Source organism: Corvus kubaryi, unplaced genomic scaffold (assembly GCF_017639235.1).
Source record: "Corvus kubaryi isolate FWS band 111438036 unplaced genomic scaffold, C.kubaryi_AGA036_p1.0 74, whole genome shotgun sequence".
NCBI classification, from domain to species: domain Eukaryota; kingdom Metazoa; phylum Chordata; class Aves; order Passeriformes; family Corvidae; genus Corvus; species Corvus kubaryi.
In genome coordinates this window covers 3,613,113-3,635,337 of record NW_024582061.1, presented here as the reverse complement: position 1 = coordinate 3,635,337, position 22,225 = coordinate 3,613,113, and the positions used below count along the sequence as shown (strand labels likewise).

Below are 22,225 nucleotides of genomic sequence, written 5' to 3'. Positions count from 1 at the left end.
CGGGTTTGAGCAGCACTGCACTTACGGCAGAAGTCGGGCTGTCTCCACGGCACCAGGATGCTCTTCCTGGCACAGGCTGCTGCATAATTAGCAATGGCAGAGCACAGGCAATCCTTGCCACTGGAGCAGGAGCAAACATCAAAGCGGCAGTTCTTCACGTAGGGAGTGGGACTGACTTCATGGTGGCAAGGTTCAAAGGCAGGAGACAGCAGAACTGAGCAGGAATCCTCAGCATATTTGGCTAAAAAGAGAAAAATGACATGCTCACACTGAATCAATCAGTGACTTTCAAGGAAAGCTAGAGGAGCCACAGTATGCATTTTCTTTTCATTTTATAAAAGGAAAAAAAAAAACCAAAAAACAAACCACACAAGAATAAAACAGCATCAGGCAGGCACAGATAGCACCACAGCTCATATGTCATGAGCTCTACTGAAAGAATAATATTCCACTAGTAAAACAAATCAAGGAAAAGCAATGCTTTTATATTTTCCTAGCACTATTTCTGGTGCTCTAATTCCTTTTACAGGGCCTCTGCTTTCTGCTGCCTTTTTATATTTGCAAAATTAAACTAATTTTTGTTTTCAATTTTCACAAAATATTACGTTTTCCTTAGGAAGCCTGCATCAATACAAGTCTCTCTGTGGGTTTTTTTTTTTTGTTGTTGCTGTTGTTTATTGGGTTTTTTTAAACATATATTACAGTCACCCTGGTGGTAATGTAAACAATATTAGCTTCTTTTCTTTATTTTCCTTTTTTTTAATATAAATGGAAGATCACCATTTGCTGCACACGTTAATTTTGGGTAGAGTTCAGTACCTAAATGAGGATTGAGATTGCAGGGGTCACTGTCTTGTTTTAACAAGTCCTGGCAGTCTGCATTGAGCTTCCAGGAGTTCCCAAAGTCTTCCAGAAGGGATTCCACCATGCCAGAAGGTGTAAGAAAATCATCCCCTTGGTTCCCATCATAATTTCCACACAGCCCACACATCCTTTCAGAGTAGACTGGAGACACCTAAGGAACACAACATTAGCCCGCTCATCTTCCAGAACAGGTTACCACTGCAGAGCAAGATTTTTTTTTTTAAGGAATGAAACATACACAATTTAGCAGTCAAGAAAATTCTCAAACACACATCAAAATACTACAGACACAATGCCATTGTGCTGTATTTTTAAACTTCTAACAAAAATGCTACTATTAGTAGCAGCAGGACAATTGTTGCACAGTACAGTGAATTCCAGAGGGTGACTAAGAGAAAAATAGCTTATTTTTATGCCTTGATCAGAGGTCCAGTTTAGTCTTTCCCTATTTTCCCCCCTCCATTCTTATAAATGAGCAGGGCAACAGTGGTGGTTGCATCTTTTTTATGTAATTACAATGGCAGTTTGGGGGAAAAGACTGCACCTGGGAGCATTTCACAATTTAAAGGAAAATTGGATGATGAAGGAAATTTAAACAGGCTGTTTTATCACAAAATTGAGTCAATGTTGGAGATGCTCCCTTCAACACTGAGGACCCTGGATAAAATAAGGAATAAACTAATACCCCTAAAGCTACCTCACATTAGAGCTTCCTCCTGCCTAGAGGAGCTTCAGGCACACTAAAAGCAGAATTGCCAACAACCCACAGAGCAGGTGCACTTTTCACCCTGTTTTATTCCTGCTGCAAATCAAGGGGCAACTGAAAGGTGACCCTAAACCTAGCGGTAAACAGAGAGAAATCTCCTAAGCAACATCTGCAACACAAAGACACCAATACTTTTATTTTAGTAGGAATTGTCAGTTTCTGTTAGGAGTAAAGCTCTGGTACACTACAAACACTATCAACTACTCAGGAGCCTTGATGTCCTCTGTATCCATGTAGCTGAATGCTAGTTTGGGCAGGCTTGCATGAGTAACCAGTGAAACAAACAAAATAAGGTTAGAAAAATCCACATTTTTAAAGAAAACTGGTTTTCTGTATAAATAAAAATAAAAAACATTCTCCAAAATATAACCTAATACTACCCACTGTTCAAAAATAGGGGCCAGAGGATTAATATGGAGCATCAAAAAGAACAATTAGAGGATAAATATTTTTACTACTAGGAGTGTTACTACTCTTTCACGTACTCTGCAGATGGAACAATGACTCACACGAGTCCAAATTCTGGTGTATTCAGGAGTGGAAGCTCAAATCACAAATACAAGGCAGTCACAGAAAAGGGAGCCTTCTTAAGGAACACAGGAAGAATTTTTGCCAGAGCAAGGTAATGGAAGTGTTTCACTTCCTCCAATTGTCAGCAACACCTGGCAACAGGTCAGTCTACAAATCCAGCATAAAATAACTTTCCAAAAGCAATTAAAGAGATGCTTTAGATGCCCAGCAAGGGAAGGAGCAGACAATTGGAGAAACTTCCACTGCTTTTATGGATAGAGGATCTGGAGCAGAAAATCAGGTTTGTTTTCAGTGGGACAAAAAATTTCGCAGGTTATATGGGTCTCTGACCAGGCAGAAAAATACTCTAAATACTGAGGAAAGCCAAAATTCCTGAGATGTGCCAAGGGACTGAAGTGAATTATTCTAAGCCCCAAAAGAACTTTTAGGACCCCCGGAGCACAGAGATACAGGTTAAATCAAAACAACAACCACAAACCCACAGATGCTTTCTAAAATTATTCTAGACCTTTCTTATCTGTTTTCTTTTCAACTCTTGAACTCAGTTCTGAACTGGCTTTCATAACCCTTTGTGCTGTGCCAGACGTGACATTTAAGCCAGATTTTGGGGCAGGCAAGGAGAATGCAAAAGCAACGCCACGGTTCAAGGAGAGCAGCGTTTACGACTCGGCAGAAAATCCCAGGAAAACTGGTTTTCTTGGCAAAACTCCTCTCAGTGAGCAGACCCCTGCTACAAGGGGGGGTTCAAAGGCAGCAGGGCTATGGTTACAGCTTCCTTACAGATCATTTCTGTTGCACCTGGCTCAGTACTTCTACACTCTGCTGTGTCTGCAGCACCGACAAAACCTAATTGTTAATCAAGGCTGACTTCAGACATTCCTCACAGTAGAAGGAGCACGCAACACATCTTCTATGAGCTAATTTCTTTCTCCCGGAAATTATGAGTTACTGTGTCCCTGAAGGTCTTTTCTTCCCTTATTTTAAGTCGTTCACATCCGTTGTTTTAGACAGGGCAATCAAAGCAAATAAAAACAAAACTCCAGTTTGGAGGGTATCTGCTGAATGAAACACAAAACTCTTCATGATTAATAATGGCCATCATTGCACACATCAAAAAAAGAAAAAAAAAAGAAAAAAAAAAGGGAGGAGAAAAAAGCTACCAAGCTGCTGCACGATGAAGTGTTTGTTTCTGAAATACAAAAGGACCTGTATATCACTCTGGGGGTAGCAAAAGAGAAAGGAATTCCTAACATGCGACACAAAGCAATTTCTGACTTCAGACAAGAAAATCTTTGTACATATTTGGGTGAAACAAGAGAGGGGGCAAACAGGCAGAAATAAAACAGGCAGAAAAAGTACCTTCACTAGGAGTTCTCCATGACCATCCCAGTCAATCTGCAAATCTTCCCCATAGGTGAGGCGAACTGAACTCCTCATCACACGCTGGACACGGAAGGCACCTGAAGGCAACCACAGGGTGTCAGTGACCTTTTACAAGATGTAGTGACAGGACAAGGGGGGAATGGCTTCACACTGACAGAGAGCAGGTTTAGATTGGATATGAGGAAGAAATTCTTCCCTGTGAGAGTGGGGGGCCCTGGCACAGGGTGCCCAGAGCAGCTGTGGCTGCCCCATCCCTGGAAGTCTTCAAGGCCAGTGTGGATGGGGCTCTGAGCAACCTGGGATAGTGGAAGGTGTCCCTGTCCATGGCAGGGGGTTGGAACTGGATGATCTTTAAGGTCCAAACCAAATCATTCTGTGATTCCATGATTTCAAGCTTCTGGTTGAAAAACACTAATTTTAAAAAGAACAGACCAACAGTCGTTTTCACTCAGCTGCATGGAGAGAAGCTGAAATGACAGAGCTTCTAGAAGAGACTGAAAGTGAGAGTTTGGCATTGAAAACACTCTTTGATTGAGCTGGGCTAAGGCATGTCTAAAACCATTACTAAGTAGGAGCCTTTCAGTGGCTGGCCAGAGTCAGCCCATGTGAACACACCTTGCAGCAAAGGGATCTGTATGTCCTGTCCATTCAGTGAAACTCCTCCTCCATGTTTCATTTTAATGATGCTGTTGTCCATATCCCGGATCCGGACAGAAGCTGAGCGAGTGCACACGGCATCAGGATCATCTGCACACTGCAGAGAAGGGAAAACCTGCCTCAAACCTCAAGTTTTCACTTTCTTGGTGACTTAGTCCCAGACGGCATTTTGGCATCTAATTTAGGAGCTGTTGAGTGTCACACTGGTTTTACAGATCTGGTTTCTGCATCCCACAGACACCAGGCTGGCAGCCTTCCCTCCCTTACTCCGCTAACCACACAGCAGGGCTGAGCTCCCTGTCTCAGAACCTGGAAAGGGATCTGTGGGTGTTCCACCTGACCTCTGGGAGTGACCCATGGCAGTGACCAGCCCCACAGCTGCGGCAGGGGCAGGAAGGCCACCTTACCCATACAGCCTGGGAAACAGTAACGCAGTTCACACTACCTGAGATTCCTGGGATGTTTATTTTCCCGGCTGTGGGATACCCAGATGAGGAACAGCGATTGTGGGGGACCCACGCCTCCTCCCTGGTTGCGAAAGGGAAGTTTCAGTGGAAACCTGTCCTGCAGGTTGCCAAGCACCGATGACCTCAGAGCTGCACTATCAGAGCTCTCTAATGCAGGAGACAGACGCAAATGGTGTGTAGAACTGACACAGCCCATTTCTCCAAACTTCCCTGGTGCTGCAGGACAGGCTGATACGCCCTTTCCCTCCTGTCAGTCTCCTGTCTCCATTGCACCTCTCCCTGCCTTCAGTTCCTCTGTCCCTATCACCTTTCTTCCCCTCTGCCTCCTTCAGGGCCCTTTTCAGTCTCCAGATTTGTTAATCTTTTCCCAAGCACAACTGGTCAATTCATTTCATGACCAGGTTCACCTCCATGTGACATCCCCCTTCAGGGTCTCCATCCCTCCCTGCACTGGCCTGGTTCCCTTTCCTGCCTCTCTCCATCTGGCTCTCACATTTCCATCGGGGGAGACAGCAAAGAAAGTCAGGAGCTGCTGTCTGACTACAAAAAAAATCACCAGCCAATCTGACTACATGGGAAGCAACGCAAGGCACTGCTCTGCCAGTGCACCCTCCTTGGCGTCCAGGGAAATGTCCTTTCCCCACAGGCATTAGGGAGGCACCAGCACCCAGGGAGCTTTACAAGGGGTGCACCCTCGCCTCTGTTTGTTCAGCTGGCAAAGAGTCAGCGAGGACCCATTTTCCAAGCCTCATCATGAGTCTCCATCCCCACGTAGGCTCCTGGGAATGGTGGTGAGGAGAAGCAAAACACTTATTAACTAAGGAGAAAGACTGCATCTGTTATTTAAACTAATTATCTCATAGGGAAATTGCTTCTGTTGGCCTGTGCATCTGCAATTCACAACATAGTCCCACAGCCCTGTCCTCCCTCTCTCAAGAGCATGCGCAGAGGCACCAGCCAAGGCTCCTGTTACCTGCACCGTCTCGATGATCACAGAGAAGGAATTTTCCACACAATCCTTGGCAAATAAGTACTGGCAAATCCCACTGAAGGTGAAATACTTGTTGTCAAAGCTTTTGAAATGGGACTGGCCAGTGACAGAGCATTCCCCTGGAAAAAGCAAAAAAAGCCATTAATCATCCCAGCGCCAGTTGCAAGCAAAATCCTGCTTGGCCCTCACAAGCCTCTGAGGGGGAAGAGCAGCCCTGGTGGAACAGGTTGTACAAGGCCCAAGCTCCCCACAGACCAGAAAGCACCAGCAAGATCCTTATCTCACTGTTTATTTCCATAAGGCATTACCAGTAGTAACACAGGAACCAACAGCAGGTGGGGAACATGGAGTAAATCACACTCAAGAGCTGAAATTTGTGCCTATGGAAAAGCCTGTATTCTTTTGTTGGGTTGCCTTGAATAACAGTAAGTTATTTTAACATAAAATACCTTATGAGAATAAAGAGCTGGAAGATAATGTCTGTGGGCATCCTTCCAAGGGTAGAATTTATGTTGGACTTTACCCTGAACCATTATCTCAACTAACAGAAAATTAAAAATAATTCTATAGTTACAATAGCTACACTAAAGTCCTCACAGAATAAAGTGAAAGCCTGGCTTGACCACCTTTCTACTACAAAAAGGAGCTATTTAAACCTATCAGCATTTGAAGGTGTTTTGGTAAGTTGTGGCTTTGCATTTCCAGGAAGGCACTATCCAGATACCACAGCTGGGATTTAGTACCCTGTCATGCAAACACACAGAGAGGCTCCAACTCCACAGAGTTTGCACAGAAAGTCTTTCATATGAGAAGACCATCACACTTAGAGATGATCCCATGGCAAACAAGGTGGGAAGCCACTTCCTCATCCAGAAAAAAATTCAGGTGCTGGGCCTACACTGGCCATCACCAGCCAGAGGATGGAGAAAGGTTAAATGTTACAAGCTGGCAGGTGAGCTTCATGAGTTATTCTCTCTTCACTGCCTTTGAGTCCCACAGATGATCTGTTTGATAAGCACCACGTGGAAATCTCCCTCTTCAACATATTATTCAGTGTTTACTATCTTAAACCAGCTTGTGCTAAAGCACAACTTCACAGATCCTGAGGATTCCCAGCCTTGCACAGCTCTGATTCACCCTAAGAGAAGTCCAGCACCTCCTGGATACCTGTCATCCCTTGGAATTTGATTTCCAGGGCATTCTCTGCAACAAGGAAACAAGAGGACAGGTTTGCAGCACGGAGAACTGCTATCCAAGACAAGTCCCAGCCCTTGGCACTGCTCCTGAAAGGGAAATTTCTTTTCTGTGGCCAAGTCTTTTCTTATGGGTTCCTCTGTCTATTCCATTTGATGTAATGCATCCCATGAAATTTCCTGAAACCTTCTGCCTTCATAATTATTTCTATTATGATATCAGCTTGAAAGCCTCTTAGTAGTGCCAGCCAGCTCCAGCTGTGGATCCACCTTATCACCAAACCTACAACTGGGCAGTTCACTCCCACAATATGAAAGAAATCTTTCCTGACAAAAAAGTTGGTCAAAATTAAAACAGAACTACCTAGAGTTTATATGAGGAACTACATAAATTTTCTGGACACACAACTTCAGAAATATTTGTGGTAACTATCCAACAATAAAAATAAGCTGCAATATTGCTTCAAGTAGAGACAAACAGCACTGGTAGCAATATAAATGTGGCTATTCTGGGAGGCTTTGCTGCCCTCCCATACTGTGTCAGTACAGTTTATAGAGTGTTAGCATGCACATGTACAACAGCTGCAGGTATACAGCCTTCAGTCTCAAACAAGCCTCGCAGAAAACTGATTTAGATATATTGGCAGAAGATACAAAAATAAGCTGCCTTTCTTTTCCACTTCTGCTTATTTGGGACAGCTTCCCAATTCAGAAAAAAGCAGCAATGCTATATTGCCTCTTGCACAGAGCTGGATATCAACATCTGTTTGCAAGCCTCAATACCAGATTTATCTTCACTTCTATGATCACTGTGAAGAAAACACAGCCAGAATTAAGGATAAAAATTTGGCCCACGGAATACTTATCATAGCCCAGAGAGCAAGGACATTAAAAGCTATAACCTAAGTAAAAACTGAAGCTAGAAAAACACCTATTTCTTGTTTGTAATCATGCTGCTGCCAATTAGATAAAACATGTAACAAATCAGTCTGGGCTGTATCCTTGTGTTTTAGACAGTGAGATTCCCTGCACTTTGAGAGATCCTTAATGAACAAGCACAGGGCACAGCTCACTAAAAATGTCATCTCCGTTTTGAATATTTGCATACACCATCCCCCATCCTCTTCTTTAAGTGCTGATCCTTTGGGGGAAGTGCTCTTTTTGTCTAAAGCAGGAGGAAATGGAGGATTGATGGGTCAGGCAAGTTTCATGTTACTAGAAAAAGACAAACTTTATGAAAGAACACGTTAAGATTGTTGCAATTGTCCTAATGCACAGTCTCATCTCAACAAAAATCCACCAAAGCCCCCAAATCTGCTCTTTTCCCATCCAGCCATAATCCCAGAATTCTTCTCCTCCCTTCCACTCTCAGTCCCCAAAAGCAAGGAAAAAAACCAAGATAAAGAACTGTGCTGTCTCCCTGCAGACTTCCATACATGATGCCAGCAGAGTCAAACGCTGTTTCAGGTCAACCAGGGCTTTCTGCAGCTGAACATGGAGCAGGAACTGAGGCAGGGGATGGGCCATGAAACTGGCAGGAGGAAATAAGGAATGCAGCACTTTGCTGGCCAATGCGTGGCATGAAAACTCACATTCCCCATGCAGACAAAAATGTGGGACAGAAGCCATCAGTACAGGTGAGTTTGGGAGGTGGAGTTAGGAGGAAGGGGAGCAGGAGCACCTGCAGAGCTGCCTCTCCAGTCTGCCAGCACCCATGGAAGGCAGGGCAGCCACCTTCTCCCTGGGGCTGTAGCTCCTTCACCCACACCATGACCATGAGGGAATTCCCAGTCATAAGGTACAATAAGGAATTGTTCCTAGTCAAAGAAAGCCAGGAGTGTTCCTCCACCTGGAAACCAATCCTCTCAACAAACCCTTATAATTGGTAAATTAAGTAATCAAAGCAGGAACTGTCCTTCCCACCACACAGGATTTTTCATTGCTACACATAAACCACACAGGGCAATGTCTGACTTGTATCAGGAGAAGAACTTAAAAATAGGATCCCATATAGATTGTACTGGAGCAAGCAAGGAAGAACAAAGATTCGTTTTTTTGGGTGAAAACAAAAGACAAGTGGGGCATGAGTGGGAGGGATGTAGGCAAGGCTTACTTGTCAAAACCTGAAAAGAATAAAGCCAACATACCGGGGCATTCCCCATTGCTGCAGATCCAGGTGCCACGTCGACAAATGCTAGGAAAGAGATAGTGGCAAGTTAGGCAAGAGGACATGAATACAAATCTTCTGTTGCACACTTTTCCCAAAAAATTGAAACTGGTCCCCTGTCCCAGGGAAGTTAGACCAGTCTCCAGCATCCTTTCCATCTCCTATAACCTCATTCCTTAATGTGTTCATCCCTTCTTCCCATCATTTGACAGCAACTGCTGGTAATATGAATGGGTATTGTTGCAAAACTCAAGGACTTCTGTTTTTCCCTGCCAAAGTTCTGTGTTTAATGAAGTTTTCAGCTATATTCCACTGTTGTGGAATGAGTTTTTAATGCAGTTCTCAAGGTATATCTATCAATACATCAGAATCACAGGGAAAAAAAGTTCTAAGGGGCTTCTAGAAAAATCTTTTACTACAATCCCCAACTCAGAGAAAGTAATGCTAAAGCTGGATCAGGTGGGTGAGGACCTCATCCACTTGAGTTTAGAAATATCCAAGATGAGGTCCCACAGCGTCTCTGAGCAGCTGTCCCAGTACAGCACTGGGGAAGGTAGAAGAATTTTTCTTTGTGTCAAAACAGAATTTCCTTTGCAGCTTGTGTCCATTGCTTCATAACCTTTTGCTGTTTGAGGAGATTTTGGCCCCATCCTCTTCACAGCCCATCTGTAGGCAGTGTTCCCTCATTAGCCCTTAAAAAAATCTATTCCCCTTTGCTTCTTCTTACGTCAAACTCCCCTGTTGTGATCACCTCCAGTGTCCTCCACAAGCCTCTCCACACTCCTTGTTTCAAGAGCTACTATATTCTTCTCATTCCTTTAATTATCCCAGCCCTTGAAAACCATTTGTGGGGAAGCAGATTATTGAGGATGTTAAATGCAGAGTCAATGGAATGACATTCTCCACAGCAGCATCAAATTGGAATGACAAGAAGCAATCACAAAACACAAGCAATAAAAAAACCCCAGCCTATCAGGCTACACTCATCTCCCAAGAGCACTAAGGTTGAACAATGTGGCCAAGCTCAAAGCTGCAGAGGGCTTCCTGTCCAGGGAAAAAGACAAAATGCTAATGTCATGGTTATGGTGTTCTGAGACACGTGGTGCAGATAATTAAAAGCTTCTGATTACCAGGGGTGATGCACAGACCACCTTTCTTCTGCATATCATGGTCTTCACTGAGTCCTCCTTCTGTCCTCTAACTGGAAACATCTGAGCAAAGAGTTGTCTGAACTCCTTGCACAAATAGGTCCACACTTAACACAAAACCAGATCAGGAATATGTGACTAATTCTCCTTCCTTTCTTTAAAATGCTGGCCTTGCCCTCCAGTCTGGTGCCCAAAAGTGAAAGAAAAATTGTGAGCCATGCTAGGAAGACTCCTTAGCCCCATGACCAGTTCCAAGGACGTGCCTTAGGCTAAATCCTCTTGGAAAAAAATGGGGTTTAGAGGTTAAATACATGTAGGAAGTCAAAACAAAGACACCACCTCTGACTACCCAGACATGGGAACCTGCTGGTCTGTCTTATCCACAGGAAACAGGTAGTTCTCTGCTCTTTGAAGGAGTGTGACCTTCATGTTGTTCTATCAGATCAAATATCCCTTTAAAAATAGGGCTGATTTTGCCTTTGTGAACAGCTCACTTCTTGGAAGGGGCTGGCAATTCCAGTAAGAGAGCAAGTCCTTTGCCAGTGAAAGGAAATTTTTTAAAGGTAGAGAGATTTCTAGAAAGATAATGCAAAACAGTCACTGACCAGCATGCAGTAGTTATCTACAGCAACCACACCAGAGCAGCACAGGGTTTACCATGAGTTGCAGTCCTGGGAGATGGTGAAGCCAGAAGGATAATGCTTTCCAGAGTGGATGCAGGAACAGTCAGAACTTTCAATGCAGTGTTCACCATCAAGGAGCAGCCCCTCTGGACAGGTCAGGTAGCACAGACACCCATATCACACACACAGGGAAAGAAACATAAATACAATTAGATTTTCTTGTTCTTCATATGCTTTGGCAAGACTTCATATGCATCATTATCCATACTTAGTCACAAACAGCAATAAAAAGGAATGAGGCTTGCCAAAAACCCTCACAGGGGCAGGTGTCTGCTTTCCTTCTAGTGCTGCCTCTCCCTCAGACATACTGAACAAAGCTTTCCTGGTGCTTACAGAAAAGCTTAGCACATCCTCAGGTCCAGAGCACATATTGGGACATAGACAAATCAAACACAGGGAGCACGATCAAAGTGGGACCTGACTGTTGGAAAAACCATGAACTTCACTGGCTGCAGTAAAGGGTGTCCACACAGTAAAGGGTGTCTTGCATTTGCCATAAGAGAACCAAAGATGAAGCAAACCAGGGAATGAAGAAACAAATTTGGACACCACGTAAGTCTAGCAGAGGGGGTCTGAGAGAAAGAAGCAACTTCTCAGCTTCTGCAGAGGCGAAAAGAAAAGCAAAAGGGCCAACTTCCCAACTTGGGTCCAGCTGCTGAGGTTTCCATATTACACAACTATAATTACCTGTTCTATACAGAAAGAAGCACAAAAGAGTTACAAGTCTTGTCTAAGGTAGAAACTTGTCCTTGCTTCTATTGCTAGTTTTTAGTGCTTTCTATTCAATCCCTTTATTGAGAGATAATTGATATTCCCCTATTTTCAAAAGAGCTGCTGTGGCAAAATATTTGTTTTCCTAAACACCCCTCTCCCTTTTCTTTGAGGGACTTGTTCCAATCACCTGCAGAGCTTTTGGCTCTTTTCCCTGGCAGCAGCAGTCATCACTGACAGCAAGACCCAGGTAAGTCTCCTTTCTCCATTCTTCCCATAGAGCTGCCTGGGAAGATCTTGGCTGTTGAGAAAATCCTTCCAGTGAGAGAGATTCGCAACAAGATCTGAGCATTTAAGAGTGCTGTGGCTCTCCAGAGAGTACAAGAAAACAGAACCAGCCTGCCTTTTTTCCTGGCAAGAGTAATTCCATTTACTGCAATTAATGTAACTGTGTGGGGCATTTAACAGAGGGAAAAAGAAAAAAAAGAAAGAAGATCCTATTTACTCTTGGAGCACTGGAGGGGAGCTAAATGAAGGTAGAATCCTCATCAAAAATCCCTGTAGTCATCTGTCAGAGCCTCCTGGTTTTCTATGAAACTCAAATCCAGGTTCTTCCCTTCTGGCTGTGCCACAAATAGCAGTAAAAGTTTTGAACTGCTGATCGTTGTTTCTTTCCATGCACTTCTTTCTACCCATCTACTTGTTCCTCATGCCATTTACCCTTTCTGTAGAGCTCCTGCTTCTCTGCTCCTTAGCTCCTCTCCCCTTAGACCTTTCCTATGCTGAACACACCAACGCATCTACCAGAGGAAAAATACAGCAAGAGCCCTTGTGTAGCCAGTGGATTCATCTCCAGCTCTTCCCAACACTTCCAGGACTGCACAAATACAGTACCTGGATCCTTCACAACAAAATAAGCTCCTGAGTCTGGTTACATCACCTGTCACCCTCCATGTGCACCTTCCCAGGTCCTGCCACACCTCTGAACTTCCAGCAAGGAAGAGACTGGCAGCTAAATGGGAAACTACCGAACTCTGAATGCAGTGACTCCTCAAACGAGGCTGACATTGTCATTATTGCCTTGTTTTGGAAACCAGAATCTCTGCAAACCTCCATCACACTTGGCATCTTGTACACGGGGACAGTGAACACCTCTGTGCATTCACAAAGCCCAGACAGGGTGAAATGCAGAGATAGTCCTATTCCAAACAAACAAAGTACCCAATGAACAAAAACAAACAAAAAACCAGCTAGAAATGGAAGCATATGGAGGCTTTGGGGCCAGGAATCAAACTCTTCTCCTGCAGTTGTTTTAAGTACAACAGATGAAGAGGAAGATTGGTATGGCTGGGCTGTCCCCTTTTATCCAATCAAATCTCCTGTATCAAAGATTCAATAATAAGTGAAATTATTCACCTAAATCATGAAGACCTTTGAAATTGCAGTGCAAGCTCTACATGTACTGTTTTCCTGCAAGAAATTCCTTCTGTGTACTCTCTGCTGTTTCTTCCTTTAACTGTATTTGCCTCTAACCCAAGCAATTCAGGAGTACATCAAGGGCCAGCAGTCCCTCACCAAGAAATAAAGGCAATCCTGGAGTATTAGTTGGTACTGATTTTCACAGAAACATTTACTTTTTAGTTGCCTCTGAAAAATGGCCCTTTCATGGAGTGAGCATACAGGCACTACAGAAACTGGATTATTCTAGGGCATGGTCCCAGAAAAGAGAAGTGTTTCTGATTTCAAGAAAATTTAAGGGAAGACACAGCTTTCCTTCTTCTAATAAAATAGGTAGCCTAACTGCCAAATGTTTCTCTGTAAATAACCCAGTAAATAAATTACCAGGGCAGCTGCAGCCATCAACACATTGTCCATGACACACTTCATTGATATTCAGGCTCTGGCAGGTTTTGGCACATGGGGATACGCACTCCTTATATTCCATGCCAACTGGACATCTTGGCCCTGAAACAATTAAAAGAAATTAGAAATGCAAATTCCTCAATAACTCTTAAACCAACAAATCCCTTCGTTATCAAAGGCTGAACCACAGAGACAAAAGGTCATGTCAGCTTCCAAACGATTATTTCTTTTTTAGAAGCAGATCATTTGATAAATAGTTGATTTTCATTTTGCTGCAGTATCATCATCTGTCAGGTAGCATAGTAAATACTCAGAGGTTAAAGTCGATTTGTTTTCTAATAAATTGAGTCTTAATAGCTAAACCCAAGTGCATTAAGAATAATCAAACCCCGGGACAAGCTTTGCAACAATATCTAAGTAATTTGTACAGACATGGTTGTTTTGCGCCTTTAAGCCATGCACTTACTGCACTCATTTGTGAAATTATACTGTTTGGTGTTTCCAGGGAGAACCAGGAAACAGTTAAAACTCTGAAATCCCATCCTCCTTCTTCCAGAGAACCACCAGCTCAGGACAACACCCATGCCTGTGGTATCTCCACTGCTGCCATTATCTAGGCCAGGCCATTATGCAAACACACTCTATTACAGCCATTCCTTCTCTTCAATGCATACACACACCATGCCCTGCAAGACTGCGGGGGCATGGAGCGGGACGAAAAGGTTAGAGCCTGCCCTTTCCAAGTAAATCCTCTGCTCAAGAGGTGGGAGGATAATGAAGGAGTGATCTTGCCTTGGGTTTGGGCACCAGTTCTCACTTGGACAGTGTGCCTAGCACTAGAGCCCTTCCCACACAGCAGAGCATTCCATACCTCCATCATCATCGTCATCTCCTGAAAAAGCACAGTTGAAGGGTGATAGAAAATTAAGCTCCTGCTGTGGCAGCGGGACACTTCCCTCTTTCCTGACTCAGGAGAAAAGAACAAACTGTGGCTCGTGAATTCAAGGGTTAGAAATGAGCTCTAAAGCTCCTGGGATCACAGAAAGGCTCATTTCACTTGTGGCTTTTAATCAGACTCACAAAGAGCCCCAGCAAAAATGGGTTCTCTGGCTCACACGCTGAGCAAGGAGATGAGCTTTAATAGATTCCTTTAACATCCCAATGGAAAGGTAATAAATTACTGTTAGAACTCAGACTGTAAAATCCCTAGAACAAGTGGCTGGCAGCATCTTGCTGCCCTAACCACAGTCTGAAGGCACAGTTTTCTTCCGTGGCCAACAGCAGAATATCTTTACCAGAGAACCAAGTGTTGTCAGTACAGATCAGACAGTTTACCCCATGAAATTAATTTACACAAACATCCCAAGGAAATTGTCCTTTCTCCTAACAAAAAACATGAGAAAAATCACTGAGAACATTATATTAGTGGATTTTTAAAATTTATTTTTGTAATGCTCTGTATTAAACCAGGGTTCTTCAGTGGAGGTGTCAGCAGTAGGTGCTGATGCCTTGTCCCAGTCTTAAAATCAAGTCATACATAGTTAGAAGGGAAAAAGGGATTTTACCTTGGTATTTATTTTAAGGATCCTTAGGTGCACTACATCCAGGTCAAATGCACCAAAATGCACACCACAATGCACACCCCCAAAAGATCTGGTATAACATTAGAGGTCTTACTAATTAGCATATCTATCAAAGATTCCCCAATGAGAGGCTCAAGTGAGCCCCCCTCCCCAAGGAACCTTCCCCTGGATGGTTCTATCTTGGTTTACAGAATGTGTTCTGGAGAGGACCTTGGGGTCTGGGGCACACTGATCCGTAGCTATGATGCCTCTAAAATGTTTAGTCTCTTAGCTGAACAAACAAGTCCAAGAATTTAGGCAAAAAGCACTAAGAATACAGAAGTTGTAAAAAGGCATAAAAGGGGTATAAAAAAAAAAAGGCAAAAAAATCATCATGGCATCAGTGCAAACATGACTTTTCCTCTATAAACACAATCCCTCTCAGTCTGTGCACTTCCTTGTTGCAAAACCTCAGGACAGATGCAATCAGGACCTCTGAACTCAACAAAATTGGGCTAATAAAGGCAGCTGACTAATAAATAAAAATTCAAGATGCAATCAGGATCTCTAACCTAGACAAAAACTGGCTTAGAAAAGGCAACACCTCAATTTCAAGGCAATTGCTTCAAGCAAATAAAGGGTGAAACAATTGTCTTCATGCAAAAATGTTAGAGAGCATTTCACAAAGATGCTGACTTAAAAATACAGGCTGGAAAATGTCATAGATTTGAACCATATGTGAAATACCACCTAAATATCCTAATCCATATCTTTGTGTATCAAGTAAGCCTTCACTGCCTGTGTACACTGTGGTGGGACATGTAACAGCTCAGGATCTTCTTCATATATGGTTCAAACAATACTGCCTTAGGGACAAAAACTTCTAGAAAGATGTGGGTGGTGGGGAGCTGAGAGAGGGAGTGAGAAAAGGCACTTCCTATAAATGAACCAACCTCCAAAAAAAGCACCAGCTGCTTTTAGCTACAGGACATAAATCTGCAAGACAGGCACTATCTTACTGGGGATGAGCAGCCTAGGAATAAATCTGCCAGCTTACTGCACGAGCTCTCTTCAGGCCAGCCCTCCAAAATCACTCCTTCGTGAGCGCAGCTCCTCGCGTACTCCAGGAAGGCGGGGCAGTGGCAGTCCACGCCCTGAGGACAGGCACAGATGTCCCTTTCACAGAGGCTGATGTACGGCTCGGGATCCACTCGATGGTGGCACCGGGAGAAGGTGAGCGATGTGCTCAGCAGCTGGCAGGTTTCCAGGACACCCTGCACGAGAAGTGAGGGGCAAAGGGACGGGGAGAGAGCAAAAGGGACAAAATTACTTCCTATAGTCTGAGGAAGAAGAGGGAAAACTCAACTTTTCCAAACACACCGTCACCACTGTTGTTGAGCAACATCGCGGCTCTTATTTAACACCAGCATGCAGTTCATAATAGTCAAGAGCTAATCGTGAGCTCTACCCATTTATTCACCACATCCATGGACAGACACAGAGGTACATTAATATCCTGATTACTATAGAATGGAGCGTCACTTAAGGGATGTTTCACACAGAAACACAACAGTCAATCAGTCAGCAAAAGGATGGAGGCATTCTACCTCCTTCGGCTTCCCAGAAAAGAACTGGATGGTGTCTGCATTCCCAGGAAAATGCACACAGCAACAGAGGGGAACTGAGGTACGTAGGAAGAAAAACAACCAGATAATCTTTTGGATAACGAGCGACCAGAGTGAGCGTCAGAGGGAAAGATTGAGTCTGACTGAAATCCTAGGAATGAAATTTGTTTTCCACTTCTGGCCACACGCTCCTGCTGGCTTGTCCAATGCACAACAGGTCAATTTAGCTCAGATAAATAGGAGAACAATAGCCCAGGGAAGAAAAGCAATTTGTTCTGCTCTTCTCCTGAGTTAAATCAGCGTGGTGACAGCCACTGTGAGGGGAGGACAGCACAGGGAAATGGGAGGAAGGTATCAAGACCTCTCTTTTCAGACAGCAGAAACCTAAGAGGAAACTTAACTGCATGTGAAACAAAACCTAAAGAAAACTTAGTGTATGATTAAGTTCTCCAGGGGAGGCTCCCAAATAGACTCTTTTGTGCACATTATGCCACAGTTCAATGAGTCTGAGGTCCTCAGTGCAACTTTCTGAAAGGATGGCACTGAGTTTAGGTGAGTGCAAAAACGATTTTCAGAACAACAAAGAGTTGAAACACAACTTTCTTCTTACTGTCAGTGTTTTATGTAAGCAAATGTACCCATGGTGTATTTTGCAGGTGTTATACGCAGAGGTTAGAGGTGGGGGGGGCGGGGGGCACATATTCTTCAGGGTAGTCACAGTAACAATTCATTACTTCTGAAAAGCTTTACACATACCTCAGGTGACAGCACATACAAGCTGCTGTGTAAAAAAAAAAAAATTAAAAAGCACTTTGTTTTCTCATTTTTTAGGAGATGAAAAATGGAGAGCAAAAAAACCCCATAGGAAAAAAATCAAGATGTCTTCTCTGAATGGCAGCTGTGGTGCCTGTATAGGAAAACTGCTGAGTAGAAAATACCTTTTTATTTTGGCTAAAGGGTGTTTTGTTCAGGTGATCAGCTCAAGCTAGTACATGTCTGAGCCAAGACAGAATTTCTTGCTTATGAAAACAAACCAACCAGAAATGTCTAGTCCATTGGGAATCTATTCCAAGTTTAGCAAAGGGCTCAGGGAACAACCACATGTGCAAAGAGGTTTTGAGCTTTCTGAGAAAGGTCTCAGGGAACTTAAAACAGTGCTGAGACATGGTGGGCCTTCAGAAATTCAGCTCCAGCCTGGGATAATTTTGATGGCCAGACAGCACCCACCATGCTGAATCAGATGGGGAAAAAAGAAAAAGACTAGAAGAGGGGGAGCAGGACCTTCATCAGGAGTGGTTGGTGCTGCTCTAAGACTACACAGAAGTACAAAAAAGCTGAAAAAGTGCCCTAAGGGTGGAAGTAACAACAACAGAAGGAGCCAAAAAAGCTATTAAAGCAGTGCTTGGAGATGAAACTGATAAAACCAAAAGTGAGCTCAGAGCCATTCAGAGGATGAGCAGTACAGCAACTCCTGGATCAAAGCCTTGATCCAGATAGTATCAACTGCAGCAGAAAACCAGTATATGCAACAATCCCATTTAGGGGGTTGAACTAATGAGGTTTCTTAAGGTATTGGCCTATTAATACAACTCAAACAGATAAACTCAGACTGTATATTCCACTAAAAGGAACATTTTAGATGGGAAAGTGACTTAAAAAATAAAGGAGATTGCACACACACAAAAATTAACCCATTTTTCTTATCCTCTAGTTCTTTGGTCTGGACTTGTTCAGTAACAGCATAGCTAAAGGCTGAGCTCTAGCTGATTATCTAGAAACCAAGTGATATATGTTGAAAAGCAACAAACAGTTCATTTTCTCTATGTAAAGGTTTTCTTGCCATTCGAATTTCTTCAGATTTTCCAGTGACATTATACAAAAAAGTATAGCTGAAATTTTCCCATCTTTCAGACATATCTCAACTATCATTACAAATAAGCTGAAATATGGGTAAATTCACACAGATACAAAACAAAAAACAATTCACCATGAGGGTGGTCAAAGAGAGGGTAGGGAACCACCACCCTTGAAGATACTCAAAATGTGAGTGGACAAGGACCTGAGCAGCCTGACCTAGGATGGCCCTGTTGGAAGCAGGGAATTAGACTCAATGACCCCTTCCAACTTTACCATTCTGCAATTTATTCCTATTTTCACTCCTTCCTGTCTTTAAAACTCAGTGGTCAGGCTGGACTAAGAAGAGTCCTTATTCTTTAGTTTGGAGGACAGTGGTGAGTATTAGATATTGGCAGCCTCAGCCACTGCTGTAACATTCCTGCTCATAGAGCACCAGCCCTGGAAGCTGCTCTGCACAAAGAAATGTTTAAACCCAACAGCCTGGAGAGTGAAGCCTCAGGCTGAAACAGTGCTTAGACTAAAGGTGGCAGCAAGATTAAAATTAGCAGGACTGGCTGCAGCATCTGAAATGCAGGTGAAGGTCGTAAAATTTCTCCCTTCCCTTCTGCACAAGTCCAATTTAAATGTTCCTTTAAATGGGTTGGCGGGGTCCTGGCACTGGCAACCCACAGAGGCCGCAAAACTTGCTGACCTTCTTTCTGCCCCAGGCCCACCACACAGAACTGGAGGTGGAATTTTGTACATTCTTCCCATTTCTGTGGCATTTCCTTCTGCTGCTGCATGAACTGCATTTGTCTACAGCCTAACAATTACCATTAAAGAGACAGAACCTAAAAAATAACAGAAGAAATCATAGACACCCTCTTATTCCCTTGAATTTAAACCCTGTAGTGTGTAGGTACCCATATGGTTTCTCCAGAACATTCAGGAAGAGTAAATTTTGGTGCCATAACTGGGTATAGTTTTTCCGAGAACATATTTCATGGAGAAAAATTTACTCTCCTATCTTTCCAAATAAAAAGCATGCAAACCCAGTATGTTTAGTACACCAAACACTGGCTGCATGTTTGAGCAGACTAAGTAACAACTGAAAGCAATCACTTCCCTTGAATGCTGATTAATCTGATAAAGAAAAATTTGATTTTAGATGTAGTGGGCCTCGTTTTCACCCCTATAATGTATTATCATATTGTATAGAATGATTTGGGTTGGAAGGGACATTAAAGAGCCTCTAGTCCAATCCCCTGCCATGGGCAGGAACACCTTCCACCAGACCAGGTTGCTCTAAGCCCCACCTAACCTGGTCTTGAGCACTTCCAGGGATGGGGCTGGACCTCTGGACCTTTGCTGGACCTGCCTCTGACCCCAACCATAACAAATTATGGTCCAAAGCTGAAAATTTCTACTTGATTTTCCCATCTGCAAATGAATGCTATTTCCTTATTACATATGGAAATATTCCACGGGATAATGGGGAAACTGTTTCTTGCCAACTGCAGTAAGAGCTGAATTTCAGCAAAAGCAGAAATTAGCCAAATTTTAATTTCAATTACTTTGACATCTAACATACTATAGGTATAATTTCCTAGTAAGAGAAGAAAAAAAGGAAACAATACAGTGAAGTCTGGCCTCCACACACCATTTCTATTAGAGGTGAAAGCTAGAAAATAAAGGTAACATATAAGAACACAGTAATCAATTGCAATGATTTAAACCATACATATTTTTGTTTTCAAGGCTGCCTTGTTGCTGTAGTTTTCCAGATCACCCATTTGTACTTTCAGATCCATGTTACCCATGCTGTTGGTCATCTTAGAGCCTGTTGAATTGCAGTACTTTGTTGAACAGCCCAAACCAGTAAAAAAATGGATCAGACAATGCAGTGAAGCTCCTTTTCAGTAACTAAACAGCAGCTGCAGAGGGCAGGACATGGTAGGAAGGCTTTCTTCCTCCCTCCAGCACTGCCCAGTTTGGAATGCTCTCTGGATCCCAAGGCAAGGCAGGTAATCACACTCGGTGTGTGTGTGTTTTAGAGGTGGAGGGCAGGGAGAGGCCCTGGCAACAGTGGGGTAAGAGTGTGAGCTGGTTCAAGACTTTTCAGCTGACACACAAAGCCATTAAACAAGACAAAAACCTCAAAAAATATTTTTTCAATGTTTTTTAGGATTTGAAGATAAGGAGCAGCAGGGCTTTCTGATTCCACTGTATAGAATCATACAATGGTTTGGGTTGGAAGAGACCTTAAAGATCAGCCAGTTCCAATCCCCTGCCATGGGCAGGGACACCTTCCACTAAACCAGGTTGCTCAGAGCCCCATCCAGCCTGGCCTGGAGCACTTCCAGGGATGGGGCGGCCACAGCTTCTCTGGGCAACCTGTGCCAGGGCCTCAGCACCCTCACAGGGAACAATTTCATCCTAATATCCAATCTAAACCTGCTCTGTGTCAGTGTGAAGCCATTTCCCCTCATCCTGTCACTACAATTCCTGCTAAAAGAAGCCAGAAGCCATCTCTCCAAGGATGCTGTTGGCCGGGGAGCAGGGCAGACAGAGAGGGTAAAGAAAACCACCGACCTACCCAGTGTGGGGGCACTGGGGTGGGAGGAGTGCCTTGAAGCAGAGCTGTTGTTTCCCTCACCTAACAGCTGACTGCCTGGCAGGGAGGGAGGCTGGGAGACCAAGGAGATTTACATTCCTGAAGCTAAGGCAAGCAAACAAAGCACACTATTAAAAAGCCCTACATTCTTCAGCAGGCACTTGTTTGGCCGGACTTCTATTAATAGTGCTGTGTTTATTCTTGCACAGTGAATAAATTAAGGCAATGTTAAATGCTGCGAGCTTATGAACTCACATGAGAGAGAATATAATTTCATTCAGTTTGTGGGAAAGAAAACTTTATCCACAAAGCATCAATATTTAACATGATCTGTACAAAACCCACATTAGTTATCGTTGACCCATCAGACTGGATTTCACCCTATATGCCACTCCCCAGCCTCAGCTGCAATATTTACACTTTCTAAACACTAAACTTGCCTGAACAGATAAAATTCCAGAGACCACAACCCATCACAAGAACTACCCTTTCTCTACAACTGTAACCAGTTTTAAAGAATCATAGAATAGTTTGAGTTGAAAGGGACTTTAAAGACCAGATAGCTCCACCCCCCTGCCATGGGACTTCCAGGGATGGGGCAGCCACAGCTGCTCTGGGCAACCTGTGCCTCCCCACCCTCACAGGAAACAATTTTTTCCTCATATCCAATCTAACCCTCCTCTCTGTCAGTGTGAAGCCATTGCCCCTGGCCCTGTCACTCCAGGCCCTTGCCAAGAGTCTCTCTCCATCTTTCCTGTGGGCTCCCTTCAGGCACTGCAAGGCCACACTGAGGTCACCCCAAAGCCTTCTCTTCTCCAGGCTGAACAATCCCAGTTCTCTCAGCCTTTCCTCACAGCAGAGCTGCTCCATCCCTCTGGTCACCTTGGTGGCCTCCTCTGGACTGGCTCCAGCAGCTCCACGACCTGTTGAGCAGTCCTGTCCCTCAAAAGGCCTCAGCCAGGTTGGAACCCCTCATGCTTTGGTGTTTGGCACCAGATACCTTTACTCAAGTCAGGTGTTCAATCAGCCCCAGCCACGGCAGAAACACCCCCCACACACCAGCTCTGCCCAAGAAAGAAACATCAGCTGGAGATTTCCAGCCTGAAACCACTGCTATAGCTCCTCAGCCACTTTTGCAGGTAGTGAGGCTGAAGTGCTGAGGGG

The 22,225-nt window shown here is 43.8% G+C and overlaps 1 protein-coding gene across 1 annotated transcript in view; it reads right to left on the bottom strand.

The window, feature by feature from the left end:
* The window catches only part of VWF (von Willebrand factor), a 123,569-nt gene that overhangs the window by 87,681 nt on the left and 13,663 nt on the right, over positions 1–22,225 (bottom strand). The window contains exons 7-15 of the mRNA XM_042050443.1: positions 16,044–16,260; positions 13,404–13,526; positions 10,825–10,936; positions 9,000–9,046; positions 5,642–5,778; positions 4,160–4,298; positions 3,521–3,621; positions 820–1,015; positions 26–241 (exon numbers count right to left, since the gene is read on the bottom strand). Coding sequence (XP_041906377.1) covers positions 26–241; positions 820–1,015; positions 3,521–3,621; positions 4,160–4,298; positions 5,642–5,778; positions 9,000–9,046; positions 10,825–10,936; positions 13,404–13,526; positions 16,044–16,260 — 1,288 coding nt within the window. The remainder of the gene's footprint in view (positions 1–25; positions 242–819; positions 1,016–3,520; positions 3,622–4,159; positions 4,299–5,641; positions 5,779–8,999; positions 9,047–10,824; positions 10,937–13,403; positions 13,527–16,043; positions 16,261–22,225) is intronic.